General features: G+C 40.2%; 1 protein-coding gene across 4 annotated transcripts in view; it reads right to left on the reverse strand.

Annotated features, from left to right (window-relative positions):
- Nucleotides 1-16,910, reverse strand: part of SNX24 (sorting nexin 24) — a 93,850-nt gene that overhangs the window by 40,445 nt on the left and 36,495 nt on the right. For 2 of the 4 annotated variants that reach the window (XM_061468672.1, XM_061468673.1), the window contains one exon: nucleotides 5,708-5,791. The exons of 1 other annotated variant lie outside the window; for it this stretch is intronic. In XM_061468672.1, coding sequence (XP_061324656.1) covers nucleotides 5,708-5,791 — 84 coding nt within the window. Of the gene's footprint in view, nucleotides 1-5,707; nucleotides 5,792-6,059; nucleotides 6,182-16,910 lie in introns of those variants that run through there. One more of the 4 variants, XM_061468674.1, reaches the window with a different exon arrangement.

Genomic DNA, 16,910 nt, shown 5'->3' on the forward strand with positions numbered 1-16,910 from the left:
GACCTCATAGCAGCCTTCCAGTATCTGAAGGGGGCCTATAGGGATGCTGGAGAGGGACTCTTCACTAGGGCCTGTAGTGATAGACCAAGGGGTAATGGGTTAAAAATTAAAGTGGAAGTTTAGATTGGATTTAAGGAAGAAGTTCTTTACTGTTAGGGTGGTGAGGCACTGGAATGGGTTGCCAAGGGAAGCTGTGAATGCTCAATCCCTGGCAGGGTTCAAGGCCAGGTTGGACGAGACCTTGGGTGACATGGTTTAGTGTAAGGTATCCCTGCCCATGGCAGGGGGGTTGGAACTAGATGATCTTAAGGTCCTTTCCAACCCTAACTATTCTATGATTCTGTGATTCTATGAAACCTTCATACTGTGTTATACATTAGGTCCGTAACACTGACCTAATGCCTATTTGACATACTGTAGTCTCTGTTTCCTGCAAGACTAAACGATGGCACAAATTACCAAGTAAAGAATTATCTGTCCAGCTGTGAAGTCAATATGATTTATAACGTACACTAATTATTCTAAAATTATAAGTAACTTGCAAGACAGGATACAAAGAGCTTAAGATTTTCAGAGATTTCACTGACATGAAATCTGCAGCTGTAATGCTGTCACCTTCTAGCATTCTGGTGCTTAAAAAGAACTACCAATATTAAAAAATGTAAAGGAAGAAGAGTACAAAAAATAATTAAGCAATAAATGGTTGTATTTTTAACTATTCTATACATATAGAAAGAATTTAATTCTTTCTAAAAAGCTCTCCATAAGAGAATACTAAAACTTTTGATCAGACTTCAATATAATATTGTAATGTGAATGGTGCACAGGTTGAAAGGCCCAGTTTGCCTTTCATAACCAGTGCAAAGCGTAAAAGTCCATGCAAAACTATTTCAAAAAAACAACAGCAGTGGATAGTCAAGGAAAGAATCTGTAGTCCTGGTGTAGTCTTGGAAAGATTTTAAACCTCTTCCACTACAGCCAGATAGCAGAAGAAGCGGTGCTTTATTTTTTTTTACACAACTGGAATGTAAAGGATGTTGAACCCAGGAAAGAGAAATATTCACCTGTGTTCTTGGAAATGGCTTTGTTTAAAAAAAAATAAAAATAAAAACATTAATTGGCATTCTGATGAATAAGTAATCTCTTAAATGAGCATTGGAGTCCTCCTTCCTTAAAACAATGCCAGATGAGCACGTCCTTCCCTGGCGAAAGGTAAAATCTCCCCTTCAGCCTTTATTCCCATTTGCTATCATGGCTGTTCTCTACGGAAGCTTTGTTTCTCCAGCTCACTACAGGTATCTCCAGCACTAAGGATATCTTGAACATGCAGCAAGTCCAAAGATACCTTTCCAACTACCATGTACTCACAGCAGTTTGGAGTGAAACTTACATTTTAAATTAATGAGTAAGACAGGAAGAAAAAATAAATACCTTATTAGCATGCTGAAAACAAACTGGTATTTGGACCTGATTATAAATAGTGTCATGAGATGTGAACAAATTGTTCACAAAGAACAATCAAGATACAAGTGCAAAATATTCTTCTCCAATAAAAACTGTTCAAATACACACCTTACTTTTTTAAGAGCATTGAGATTTTCTGCTCTAACACAAAACAGAGAAGGGTGAAATCACATACTGTATTACCACAAAATGCTTTTTCCAGTATTTCTGTAACACTGAAAGCACTAAGAAAGGTTCAGAGCATGAGCTGTTCAAATATGTTTACTGAAATTTTACTCCTGTTTCACATAGTAAGACTTAAGAAAAGAGGTATATTGTTGCAAAATACACTGGGTGCTTTGCCAGGGACACGGAACAAATAAAGAAAAGTCACTATCAAGTTTGCAGAGTAATATAAACAGACAACAAGCAGATGAAGAGTAAGATGGAACAAACTGAAGAGCGGTGCAAAGTGTCTAGTTAGAATAACTGGTTTTCAAGTTTGTTTATTTTGCTGTTTATTTTGCTGCTGTTTCTGGAGATAAAGTGAACATCATTTATGTTTTTTCTAGTGTTTTAAGGAGAAATCCGCAAAGGAAGCTACTGCAATGGAATCAGGGTACAAGGAGACAAATCTGAGAGTGAGACTGCAATCATTTGTGACTTCCATGTGGAGGAACTGTGCAACTCCAGAAATTACAGTGAAATGAGACTTCAAAGGGAAGAAGAAAAAGAAAAAGCAGAAGCATTCAATACGTTTTTTTTTTTTTTTTTTTTGCCTCAGTCTTTATGAATACTGACAGACCTTGGGCTGCCCAGTCCCTGGAGTTGGAAGACCACAAGCATGGGAAGAGTGACTTTCCATTTGTGAATGCTGAAATTATAAGGGACCAGCTGTATCAGCTGAATGCTCACAAGTCCCTGCGGCCTGATGGACCAGGATGCTCCAAGCCCCATCCAGCCTGGCCTTGAACACTGCCAGGGATGGGGCAGCCACAGCTTCCCTGAGCAACCTGTGCCAGTGTCTCACCACCCTCACAGGGAAGAATTTCTTCCTAATGTCTAATCTAACTTTCCCCTCTGTCAGCTTAAAGCCATTCCCCCTTTTCTTGTCACTACATGCTCTTGTAAAAAGTCCTCCTTCTTGCAGGCCCCCTTAAGGTGCTGGAAGGCTCCTATAAGGTCTCCCCAGAGTCTTTTCTTCAGGCTGCACAAGCCCAACTCTGATAAGGTCATCGACCTGGCAGATGAAAGGAAGGCAGTGTATGTAGCTTTTCTGGTATTAGTTAGGTTTTTGATACTGTCCCCTCACAGCATCCTTCTGGACAAGTTGTCTAGCTGTGAAATGAGCAGATTTACAATATATTGGGTGAAGAACCAGCTGAAGTGAAGAGCTCAAAGATTTGTACCAAATGGGGCTACATCTGGCTGACAGCTGATCACCAGCAGTGTTCTCCAGGGCTCAATTCTGGGAACAGTTCTGTTCAATATTTTTATCAATGATCTGGATGCAGGATTGGAATTCACCATTAGCAAGTTTGCTGATGATGGCAAACTGGGAGGTGCTGTTGACTCTCGAGGGACAACAGGTCTTACAGTGGGATCTAGTAAAATTTGAGTCCTCGGCAATGATTGATGGGATGAAATTTAACAAGTCTAAATGCCAGAATCTGCACCTGGAATGGAGTAATAACGGGTACAAGTATAAACTGGGAGAGGAGCAGTTGTGGAGCAACCTTGCAGGAAGGGATCTGGGGAGCTGGTTGACAGCAGCTCAGTGTCAGTCAGCACTGTGCCCTGACAGCCAAGAGGGCAAACCCCATTCTGGAGCGCATCACACACAGCACGGCCAACTCATCAAAATAGGTGATTATCCTGCTGTATTTACAGAATCACAGAATGTTTGGGTTGGAAGAGACTTTAAAGCTCATCCAGTTCCACCCCCCTGCCATGGGCAGGGCCACCTTCCACTAGACCAGGTTGCTCAAAGCGTTGTCCAACCTGGCCTTGAAAACTAGATCATGTCTTATCACTCACAGTAATACAAGAAAGAAATGCTTTTTCCATGTGGGGAGATTGACAAACTTATTTAAGTCTTTTTAAATGCTTTAACATTTAACATGTGCTATACAAACACAAACACTCCTTGTTTCTCACCTTGTGCTTTATAGCTCATCGTTTATAATTTACACTGCCTGCCATAATAAAGTGTGGGGGGGGAGAAATACTCCATTCCAGTTCCAATTGCTCCTGCAATTTTAATTCCCAATTTTATTTTTTACATAAAAATATGTAAAAAAAATATATGAAGTTTTATTTTTAGACATTTTCATTGTGAAGGGTAAACTTACGGAGCCACACAATATATCCAGTCTCCTTGTTCATCCTTCAATAACTTTTTAATCCAATAGCCAAGTTCTGATTCAGTGATGGTGCAGCCTCACCCTGAGTAATGTGTGCAGCTCTTTCCCCACAGTTGAAGGATGTGGTCCTTGAATGTGTCCAGAGAAAGGCAACAAAGCTGGTGAAGGGGATGGAAGGCACGTCCTGTGAGGAGTGGCTGGGGGCTCTGGGCTTGTTTGGAGACAAGGAGGCTAAGGGGCAACCTCACTGCTCTCCACAGCCTCCTGAGGAGGGAAGTGGAGAGGGAGGTGCTGAGCTCTGACCCCTAGTACCCAGTGCCAGGACATGTGGGAATGGCTCAAAGCTGCGTTAGGGAAGGTTCAGACTGGACATTAGGCAGCACTTCTTTAATGAGAGGGTGGTGAAACAGAGGAACAGGCTTCCTGGAGAGGTAGTTGATATATCAGTGTAGCAGTGTTTTAGACTGATTTGGACTCATACGCCCTTCATAACATGTGTTAACTTTTGGTCAGCCCTGAAGGGGTCAGACAGTTGGACTATATGATCCTTGTAGGTCCCTGGCAACTGAAAACATTCTATTCTAATCATGGGCAGGGTGCATTTTAAGCATATAAATCCTGATTTTCCTCTCAAAATGCTTCCTAACTTAGTTGTATAATCTCTGCTCACCGGCTTCACTTTCAATTGCAGCATTAGTCTCAAATGTAAAATAAAGCACACGTGTATTGCAAGGCTTGCTGGTGGGCAAGCTGTACCACTGATTTTGACACTGTTGCTCGTGAGGTATCATATTCAATGTAAATACAAGGGGAAAACATCTGAGACACATCTGAATTAAAACAATAAACAAGGAAATATTAAAAAGTGGCAGCTGATACATTAACCGGGCCAAGAAGCAAAAAGACAAGAAATACTTGCACATCTTAATTACAGTTCAGATAAGCAAAATATACCTTTGGACTTTTGAGGGCCGCCAAACTGATGGTTTAATAGTTGCCTTTTGTTGACATGAGCTTGCTTATACCCATAACCCATATATGGCTGGTAAAGCCATCCTGTCTTCCACCAGTATAATGTTTCTTCCCTGAATGAGATCATTCATCTGTCACTTGCAGAGAAGCTTTTCCATAATTAAGGCAAGCAGTATCAGTCAAAGCAGTTGAGTGTGCACAACCCCACTGCTACTGAGAGCTATAAACCAAAAGATGTCTGGCTGACCCAGGTCCTAGGAATGAAGGACTGAAGCTCTTCATTGCAGTCCATCTCTGGCAATAGGCTGTAATTCTTTTCCACAATTTTCCTTCACAACACTTGGCCTCCATTAACATTTCAGCTGAACAATTAGTGGATAACCAGACTTGAAAGTGCTAAGTTCCTCCTTACACATTATTGCAATGATTAAGGAGACAAAGTTATCAGATATCTTGTATCTTATAACACATTCATTATATGAAGAACAGCAGAGTGAGATGCTCAGTCTTTTTCATGTCTAGTTTCTGGTGTATATGAGTTGTTTTTTCAGCTTTATATATAGCAGGTTAGCAACATAATTTAAAGAACTAACAAGTTATTTGCCTAAATGAATCAAACCAAGTAACATATTTATTTGATATAGGAATGTGTCTTATTTTGTGACATTACAAGAAAAAAAAAACACATACTACAGACAGCATTTTAGCAATACGACATGTAAACAGTAATAAAAGGGTGAGCTAGTAACATGTGAGAAGATATCACTCCCCTCCACAAAAAGAAGAAACCAAGTTAGTTGGGAACTCATTTCCAGATACAGGAATCACAAGATGTATTTACGATAAACCATATATAGTAATAATTTTGAGAAAGGAAAACATCACAACCAAGGCAAAACAAAGTTACATCTTAAAAAGAAAATTACTACCTTTTTATGAAGTGCATGGAATTCACTATACCTCTTCTCCACAAAATGTTTCCTTCCGCTCATAAGGACCTCTATTTTAAAGACCTGAAAATTATAAGCAATAAAACAGAGATTAATGTTACTTGCACACACATGTTCAGCAAGAACTGGTTAACAGAAGTAGGTTAAGTATGAACAGAAGCAGGTTAAGCATGGAAAAGGAGAAATAAATGCAGATGCTCTACTGTTGGTTTATTTGCTCCTAACATATTCATCTACAGCCTCAAAAGAGCTTGTGCTACCACCTACACCATAGGGAAAAAAAAAACATAACTCCCAAACAGGGCAAATGCTTGTTTTCTTTGTATGATACATGTGACAGCTTTTGTTGCTGCCTCCGGAAGGTTGAAAGGCCAGGAGAAGATCCTCTCTGGTTCCACTAATTAGTAGTCACTAACATGACATTTTCTTGATTCTCAGGTCACTGGGTCAGTTCTGAGGGCAAGTGATGTGAAATATTTTGAAGTGCTCAAGAAAACACGGTCTATTAAATAAAGGCAAAATCGGCAGAAAAGCAATACAGCAAAGGTGCCTGGTCTACTAGGACTTCTCAGTTTTGCTCAGAAAATGCTGGAAATAATTATTTACAGGCCAATTAGAGACAATGTTCAGGACACATGATTACATCAAGACTCAAAACTCTGGCCAAATAAAAAATTGTTTGAAATAAATTTGCAAGCAGGGTTTATGCCTGTTTCTGTCACAACATGCCCAGCTGGATAAACACTTTGTATTGTCCACTAGAACCTTTCAAATAGGTCAAAATCCTATGGTTTTCACTGGCTAGCCAAACCACATTAGAAACAGACAGCATTTTATTAAATCCAGTCTGAAATGCATCTACTTTTGTTTGAATGCAGTAAGGACAGGACTGATTTCACACCAATGTTTACATTACTAAAATTAGTTCAGATGCTTGTAATAATTTGTTCTACCTTCTACCTCTTTGAAAAGGATTACTTCTGTGTCCTAATCACTGTGACAGATGACCTTATTTGGGGGCACTGTTTCCCCTGCCTTTCTGTTAATCTATTTAGCCTATTTTGGGAGAATAGCTATTGGCTATTAAACAATTTTCCTCTACACATGAATAAACTCCAAGGGACCCTAAGGAATATGTTGTAAGTTCTGAGTTGTAGAGAGAATCACATGCAAAGAAAAATCAATGTAGACGTTTTTCTTCAGTTGAGACTTAATCCTAATTATATGAGAGGAAAACATGATTTACATCTTATATTCTACACGCCGTATAAAAAAAAAAATAGTTCTGCAAGGAACAAAATGCTTTGGATTGCACATGAAAGCTACTGCGTTGAGGGAGTTTCAGGTTATCTTGGTGGGAAGAATGGATGACAGAATATAAAACCAGTTACATTAGAAGTGACAATGAGTCACTAGTTAAGGTGTTACAGCAATTCTGAATTAACTTGATATTAAATCTCCAGGAATTACGAGCAACTCGTAATTCTTACAACTAGGTCAGCTAAAAGCCACTACACCACTGTTGGTTTAGCACTTCTGTTGGCTACAGGGTTTGCCAAACAATCTGGGGAACTGCAAGGGGCTCCTGCCTCAGCTATAAGCACTCCCTTGACAGGTAACTTTCTTGTGAATCATGGCTTGGCTTGCACAGTCCCATTTTGATTTTAGTCATATATGTGCAACTTCAGAGAAAAGTCTCTCTCTCTGAAGACTATAAACCTGACATTTTTTTAAAGAAGAATAGCTGGATATGGGGAAGAAATTAAATACAAATCTCTCTGTGGACCTTCTTTTCAAAGCACGTATCTGTTCTGTTCTGTGTTTCATCATTGATTAAGGACTTACAGAATTGGCTCTAGAACACTGAAAAAAATACGCAGCTTTTATTCATTCTCCTTTTTCATCGTAGAAAAGTTTTAATTACTGTTTTGTAATTTTTGCTAACAACATGACACTAAAGAATGTATTTGGCAGTCACTTTCACAGAAGACACGAGAAAAGAGAACCACAGTTTCTCACGCATCACAGTAGCATAATTTCCAAAACCACAAATCTGGTATCTTTACACCCTCAAATGCCTGTGACAATAGAGAAGCTTTAAGTTTGCCTCCTACCATCCAAAGCTCTTGGATCCAGCTTTAGCAGCCATCTAAAATTTACAAAGCTAGACAACAGATCTGCTATGCCTGAAGTTGAAAATTACTGTCTGAAAACAAAACCCTGCAGATGGCACTTCTACTTACTGTGGCACCTATGTTTCAGAAATATAAGTGGACATTCTGTAAATATTTTCATTTAATGCAAATCTAAACATTGAATTGATTTATAAAGCAACTTAAAACCCAGAAATGCAAGTAAGTGAGATAACACATATTGTGTTTATGAACTTCATATTATTACTTTATTCAGACAGCATAAATTCTAGGTTTTCCTCCTATTTACCAGATCACAATTCACAAGACCAAACTAAAAGCACAGAAGTGAGTTTCTGTGTCACTATTTTATATAATATGGCTTTGTGTGAAAGATAGAAACATACATTAGTTTATGAGAGAGACAGGATCTCTTCATGGATTCAAAATAGCTATAGACAAATCTCACACAAATTTAACTGAGCAATTGCAGGCCTTGACAGAAAAACAATGTAAGGAAACTGGTGAACACAGATGAAAGTGCCAAAATAAAGACGGAAGAACTATGGGGAAAAAAATGCAACACTGCAAGGAAATTACTTTTCTTGTAAAAATGTTCATGTTCTATGAACAGATAACTCTGAAAAGACATATGACTTTTTATGAGTGACAGTTAAACGAAAAATGCAACAATTAATCACCGAATAAGACAGGTAAAATGCTTTTCCAATAGTCACTGAAATACCAGAAATTACACTACACTGAAAGATTTGCAGTTCATTCTGACTTGGATACAAGGGACCATAGATATAAAGGCACCAACTAAAAAACTCTTTATGAGTACTGTTAAAGCAGAAATGTCTCACCCTTCTTGGTTCCTGCCAGAACAGTTACTGAAGATATCTGTACAATGCCAGAAGATCATTATCCATTAAAAGCATTCTCCCAACAGAGTTTAACCCATGTAAATGAAGTATGGGACAAACACCTTTGGATATCAATATGAATAATGTTGACATTTTGCCTAGCGGAATTGCAGATTTGCCACTGTAATTCATAACCATCAAACCTGTGAAGGAAACTCTTCAAGAAGAATTCCTATGGTAAAAACTTTCAGGTCCAACTACAAAACAGATTTACATATGATTTTTAAAAAGTCCAGTATGAAACACCAATTTTTTTTGTCTTACTTCTTTGCTTCCACTTTGTTCCAATGATACAGAATCTGTTCAGATATTGGAAACTATTTTCTTCATTTGCTGTTGTTAGCAAGTATGCCTGATTTTACCATTTTTTCAAATTTATTGGCTTTTGATCATTAGCAAACCTCTTAATGATCCTTTTTCAGTATTTACAAGAATACTTATGTTTCTCGCTGCAGAAACTGGACAGTACAATGTAGTAACTACTTTGGATTACGTGTGGGCAAACAATTGGTATTCTATTACTTTGAATTTCCAAGACAAAAAGCACAAATGGAACAAAACAGGAACCAGTATGACATATTTATATGAATTTACATTTAAAAACTACCCATGCTTTCCTGTAAGCCTACCAATGTCTTAAGTGTACTTCAAGAACTCTGTGGTAAATAACATTGATAACTGCCCTCCTTCAGTTCCTTAAATAACTCTTGATACTGCCCTCCTTCAGCTCTTACCTATGTCAAATGCTTACACTAGATACAAAAGGATATCTCTTAACTGCTAATTTGATGGTAAAACAGGCAGCTTTAGTAACTTTGTCTCAAAAAACCCAGAATGACTGGTTCAACAAAAAACAGACAAGAACGACAAACATGACCAGGAGTAGGGAGAAAACTTAACAAGAACAGTAACTTCTCAGTTTGGTTTTCTATTATATAAGAAATACACGGATCGCACTTTTATATTCACTCACGGAAAATACATTAACTACACAGTTTACAATTATGGTAAATTAATACCATATTGTGTATATTTATACATGGAAAAATTAACTCCAAAATACATCAATTTCTGAAAAATCACAGTTGAGAAATGGGCAGCCTTTTTTAGAATGGGGAAAAACAAAAACCAGAAGCAGAAAAAGAGAAACTTACAAAAACCAGACACACTAGCCTAACATTCATCAGGAAATAAAACCCCACAAAATTCTAGTACAGTGCTTTTCTCTCTCAAGACCAAGATTAATAACACTAGTTTTATTTAAAATATTACTCTCAGAAATAAATACATCCCTTTAGATGCTTCAGTATGGTTGACAGGCTTTTGTCTGAGGAACAGCTAATGCATTCAAAGTGTCAAGAAACTCACCCTTAAACCTTTGCCATGGCCATATGAAAGGAATTCCAGAGCAAATGAAATGACAGCTACAGTCCATGAAACACTAATCAGATTTCCATGTGTTCAGTGTTTCATTACTGTACAGACAATGGCACATTTTCTGTCTCAGTTGTTGTATAACTGGAACAAGACTATGGCATATAGTAGAGATCAAAATATGACTTTAAACCTATTCCCACCCAACTGATCCAGGGGAAAATATTATTCCACAGAATCGGTAAGAGAACTTGGGGGGTGGTGGTAACCAGAGCTGCATGTAGTTATAGCAGCAATGCGGTATATCAGCGGTGTGCCTCATAGAATCATAGAATAGTTAGGGTTGGAAAGGACCTTAAGATCATCAAGTTCCAACCCCCCTGCCGTGGGCAGGGACACCGCACACTAAACCATGCCACCCAAGGTCTCGTCCAACGTGGCCTTGAACACTGCCAGGGATGGAGCATTCACAACCTCCCTAGGCAACCCATTCCAGTGCCTCAGCACCCTAACAGGAAAGAATTTCCTCCTTATATCCAATCTAAACTTCCACTGTTTAAGTTTTAACCTGTTACCCCTTGTCCTATCACTGCAGTCCCTAATGAAGAGTCCCTCCCCAGCATCCCTATAGGCCCCCTTCAGATACTGGAAGGCTGCTATGAGGTCTCCATGAAGCCTTCTCTTCTCCAGGTTGAACAGCCCCAACTTTCTCAGCCTATCTTCATACAGGAGGTGCTCCAGTCCCCTGATCATCCTCATGGCCCTCCTCTGAACTTGTTCCAACAGTTCCATGTCCTTTTTATGTTGAGGACACCAGAACTGCACACAGTACTCCAGGTGAGGTCTCCTGAGAGCAGACAGGCAGGATCACCTCCTTCGACCTGCTAGTCACGCTCCTTTTGATGCAGCCCAGGATACGGTTAGCTTTCTGGGCTGAAAGCGCACACTGAAGCCGGCTCATGTTCATTTTCTCATTGACCAGCACCCCCAAGTCCTTCTCTGCAGGGCTGCTCTTGGCAATGCTCCATACTTCTGCCCTCCACAGCAGAGGTGGAGACAAGGACAGCATTTGGAGCCAACTCAAACTTCAGAGGAGCCTTGATAAAACTTAATCTCGCTATCCCCCAAATGAAAACAAATTAACTTATTCTGACTTCATACTTTGGAAGGGGGAGTAGCAAAACTTAGTTCTCTAGTGGGCATAGGGCAGCTCAAGGGTGCAGAGACAGGCTGACATGGATCATGGAGGCATGAAGTGAGGGAAACCTCCCTTTTTCTCTCAAACCACATTCTCCCAAGCTCTGGCACTTCCCTGTCTTGCATCTGCTGTTTACTTTCGGACATCTCCCCCATTCTACTTTGAATTAATTGCGACCATGACCCCTTGCTGAGACTTAAGGCCTTCTGTGCCATAGGTAAACTGCTTGTAGTCACATCTCTGCCTCCTCTCTATAGCAATTGACCTCCCCACTCTACAGGAGCAGCCCCTACACAAGACCCTGCATGGTCTTCCCATAAGGAAAATGTCCCCTTCCTGCTATGGAACTAGGGGCACAGTAAAGAAATATGCAGAACACCTCTCAAGACCCCTGTTTGCTCCATTCGGCTTTGCTGAGGCCCTAAGGAGGGATGAAAAATGGCTGTAAGAGACAGCGAAGGAAAAGTGAAACATCGGGTATTAGAAACTGAAAGTAATCAGAGGGCTGGATGGGGGGGAGGCTGAACAAGATCAGAGCTGACGATCAGAGCCGACAGTCATCCATTCTCCCCCTAGCAGCAGCCCTCACACGTGCTGAACCGCTCTTCCTGATGGCCACAAGAGGAGGCAGAAAGCAGGAGCTGCAGAGGGGCAACGTGGCCACCTCAGTCATTTGGAGCACTGGTCCTCACAGGCAGGCAGTGGGTCCACAGCCACCTCCACCTCCCAGCTGGCCTGGGCAACTGCTTGTGCCTGTGCTTTGACCTGCAACAGGACAGCTCTACTCAGAACAAGTGTTTCTTTTCACTTTTACAGAAGGGCCCCTAAGAAATTCATATCCATTACATTACCCATTGCAAGATGTACTTACCTTACCTGAAGCCAACTCAAAATTTGGTTAAGACCCACAAATGGCCCCCTCCCCCAGCCCAAGCTGTGTCATGTCTGTTATACGAAATCAGACTGTTTCACTTAGTCCCAATTACAGATCTACAATATTAAGTTACACAGAAGAATTCCATTATTAACTATGGAAATCAAGGTTTAGGTTTAGCACTATGCAATTATGATCTGCTTTCTCAGGTCTGAGAAGGAGACCATGTCAGAGAAGTGAAATGTTCACTACAGGATTTCTAGAGGGTATTCCCAACAGCTGTAGCATGTGTGAAGCAGGTACCTGACCCCGCCTAGAAGCAGCCCTACTATTTTTGTATTATAATAAATAGATTTTCTACTGTGATATAAACCCATTGAGAGAACAAATATGCTGTTTCACTAACTTCTGTTAAATCTCATGTTACTGCAATCTAACTTGGATATTCGTTATTAAGATGCCTCTTTACTAATTTTATGTGACCTTCAGCCATTTATTTACTGAAAAAGCTGGCTCTTCACTAACACCAGTGTTACTTGTACCAGCAGCTAAGCAGCTATCTAAACAAGACTACAGTCTCTTTAAGAACCTTTCAGCATGAAGTTTATCTTTCCCAGCAATACTACAAAATAATCAAGGATACTCCTTCTCCTACGCACTTTTGCAGCATGGGCCTCCTCCGTTCATAAAATGGCACAGTGTTGGTAGGAACTACATGCAAAAGGCATGCATAGGACTTGGGGGTATTCTTTCTGAAGATGGCCTTTGAGAAGTGTATATCATATTTCTTAGGGTTTAGAGGAAGAGGTAGTAAAACAAATTATACTGCAACCCAGAGGGACAGTTTTGTAATTCCTACAACATGGGAAGCTTGAGGGAGGCTTCTACAGAGCTGTCACTGTTGAATGAAAGAATAGCTGACATATAAGACTAAGTAGTTTTCTGATTTTTTCAACTCTCTTTAAACCAATCTTTTCCAAACACATGATTCATAAAATCCCCTAGGAACTTCTCTGCCATTTCCTGAAAAATAACTTGGCTTTCCAAGCCTCTCCCTTGCCAGAGACACTTACTATAATTTGTAACCTAACCAAGAAGCTACAAGATCTGACTTGCTTTTGACAGTTTTCTTTATTAGCCCTGAAGAGCACAACTGTTACATGGGTGACACCCCTTTAAAACTTCATTGGCACTGTGGTCTCTTATTTGGGTAACATCCTTAGAATCAAACTCGAGGAAAAATGTGTCTATCTTTTACTGAATAAGGAGAAAGTTCCTAACAAATGATAATGCCTACAGTCACACAAACAAAAAAATCAGCCTGCTTTGCTCTATTTGTTCACCTGGATCATCTCAATGTTTCTTATCGGAAGTGTTCTACTAATAGAATAACCATGCAAAGATTAACTTTCCAATAGAAATAGTATATTGGGATAAAACACCTGAATATTGCAAAAAAAATAACTGATAGTGAAAGTATATTTACATGAAATGTCTAAGTCTGATGAAACATAAGGACTCTTCTATTTTGTCACAAAATCTTTTGCCATTTATTTGGATTCTATAGAGTCCTCCCACTTCCCAAGGCAGGGTGCAATTCCCAATGACAATGAAAGTACCCCCACTTGCAGCAAAATAGCTCCAAAAAAACTCCTTTTATTGAGACACTAGACCCAAGACCAAGTTTATTTCTGGAAAGATTAAGACTGTATTACTTTGCTTACACTTGTGTTTGCTGTCTGGAGAACACCTGGGTCACCTCAGACTTCCAAAGCACAGATGTTTTGTTTAGAAACAAAAATGTCAAATATGTGTCAAAGAACACATTAAAATAGTATACACACAGCAGCGTGATAAGCACTACACTTCAAAGGACCTGGCATTGTATGCCAAAGGAGCTGGCATGTCTTATATTCCATGGTATGTCTACCGTGGTATGTGAATTCAGCTTTTTTTCTCTGCTAGTGACTAACTAAACATGTATGAACATGAAACACAACAGTATTTAGCCACATTACATTATACACAAGCTATTAAAATCAGCTCCGTATTTTTCATAGTGAGTAAATACTGGGGGTAAGAAATACCACATACCCAGCTTGCATCTTTTCTTATTAGGGTCTCTGCAGTAACCCACTTGAGAAGTCTCTGCTCCACTTTACCTGTCAACGTAAGTAGTTCATCTGAACCATTTTTCAAGAGTGGCAGTCAAAGTAGTCAAAGATGTTGCCTGTCTAAAAATCTGTGCAGCTTAGCAAAGATCATTCATTTAAGCATTGGGATTAGTTGGCTTAGTGGCCACAGTGAATGCAGATATTCCTAAACCAGATTTAAACTATTTCAGGTACTACTGACAGTATAGCAGTAGCAGCAGGGTGGCTAGCATAAGATGCAAAACTGGTGTCAAAGGCCAGACAATGGTCAGTGACAATGGAGCCAGCCTGGCTCTAACCAGGTGTATCTATGAGCTGCAGTCAGTGAAGCACAGGTGTCCCACAAAAAGAAGCAAGAGTGAGTGTGAAGTTCAGAGGAATGCAGGGTTCAGATTTGACCTGAGCACAACATACTGGGGGAAGAGAAAAGATATTTCATAATTTTATTTTCTTAGAGTTACTTAATAAAACACAAGTAGCTGAATTGCAGAGTTTTAAGGAGAACTGCATTGGCTTTAGTGGAAGAGCTAAGGCAGCACAGAATTTGACTCAAACACACGTATCTGAGAAAAGGCAACATCTAAACCACTTACGGAGACTACATCAACATATGCATAGGTTCAAAGGCAGTAGAAATACTAACATAAACCAATATCCAGGCTAATATATAAAGTATCCTGTTAACAACTTTGTGATACGAGATTGAATAACCTATCAGAACTGGTTGTACAATTAAATATTTACCATTTCAAAGACAATTAAAATTGATTAAATGAGAATTATGTTAATTTGCAACTAGCCTCTCAATCACTTGGAAGACAGAGAGGCAAATATCAAGTAATTACATGCCTGCAGATGTATTCAGGCAGATAAAGTATTGCGTATCCAACACATTTCAGAAAGATTTTAAATAAGTTATGAATCGAGTCTGATGATGGCAACGTGAAGACGAAAGCATGCATACTGCAAACAAAGTGACAGCAACAGATGATTGAAAATTGTGCTGTTTAATTCCTGTCACTTGAACTGAAGACAATCCAGTGTGCCAATCTCTTCAAATGTTAACTAGAAGCATCAGAGTCAAAAAATTAGCATTGACAAGTCTAAAAATCTGTGACTGTTTTTTCCTCAAAGGAGAAAAATTTAGAAACAGCCAAGCACAGGCTGCTGAAGAACTAACCTGGCTTGAATACTTCAGTAACTCATAGAATCATAGAATAGTTAGGGTTGGAAAGGACCTTAAGAGTATCTAGTTCCAACCCCCTTGCCAGGGGCAGGGACACCTCACACTAAACCATCTCACCCAAGGCTTTGTCCAACCTGGCCTTGAACACTGCCAGGGATGGAGCATTCACAACTACCTTAAGCAACCTATTCCAGTGCCTCACCACCCTAACAGGAAAGAATTTCCTCCTTATATCCAATCTAAACTTCCCCTGTTTAAGTTTTAACACGTTACCCCTTGTCCTGTCACTGCAGTCCCTAATAAGAGTCCCTCCCCAGCATCACTACAGGCCCCCTTCAGATACTGGAAGGCTGCTATGAGGTCTCCATGAAGCCTTCTCTTCTCCAGGCTGAACAGCCCCAACTTTCTCAGCCTGTCTTCATACAGGAGGTGCTCCAGTCCCCTGATCATCCTCGTGGCCCTTCTCTGGACTTTTTCCAACAGTTCCATGTCCTTTTTATGTTGAGGACACCAGAACTGCACACAATACTCCAGGTGAGGTCTCCTGAGAGCAGAGTAAAGGGGCAGGATCACCTCTTTCAACCTGCTGGTCACGCTCCTTTTGATGCATCCCAGGATATGGTTGGCTTTCTGGACTGCAAGCACACACTGAAGCCAGCTCATGTTCATTTTCTCATCGACCAGCACCCCCAAGTCCTTCTCCACAGGGCTGCTCTGAATCTCTTCTCTGCCCAACCTGTAGCTGTGCCTGGGATTGCTCCAACCCAGGTGTAGGACCTTCTTGCACTTGGCATTGTTAAACTTCATGGGGTTGGCATCAGCCCACCTCACAAGCGTGTCGAGGTCCCTCTGGACGGCATTTTTCCCTCCAGTGTATCAACCGAACCACACGGCTTGGTGTCATTGGCAAACTTGCTGAGGGCGCACTCAATCCCACTGTCCAAAAAAGCTTACAGATTCCTAAATACAACACAATGAAGAAATAATATCCATATACTAATTTTCAGCTGGAATTTGAGAGTCACATTTCATATCCTGGTTCTTGGTTGAAAAATAAATCTTTATTAACTCTACTAGAAAACTCTGGATGTTCATCACCTGCAGATAACAAACAATTCCCCCATTTAAACCTGTCCTGGGTTCAGCAGTAGCAGTCATTTTTTCTCCTTCTTGGTAGCTGGTGCAGTGCAGTGTTTTGACTTTCAGCTCGGGAACAGAGCTGATAACAAGGATGTTTTGGTTTGGCCAAGGACTTTGTGAGCCTCATGCTCTGCCAGGGAGGAGGGGAGGCCGTGAGGAAGCAGAGACAGGACACCTGACCCAAACTGACCAAAGAGGT

Source organism: Pezoporus flaviventris, unplaced genomic scaffold, assembly GCF_033815535.1.
Source record: "Pezoporus flaviventris isolate CSIRO_AGI_PZ_B2104156 unplaced genomic scaffold, CSIRO_AGI_Pfla_v1 ptg000050l, whole genome shotgun sequence".
In the NCBI taxonomy this organism is placed as follows: Eukaryota; Metazoa; Chordata; class Aves; order Psittaciformes; family Psittacidae; genus Pezoporus; species Pezoporus flaviventris.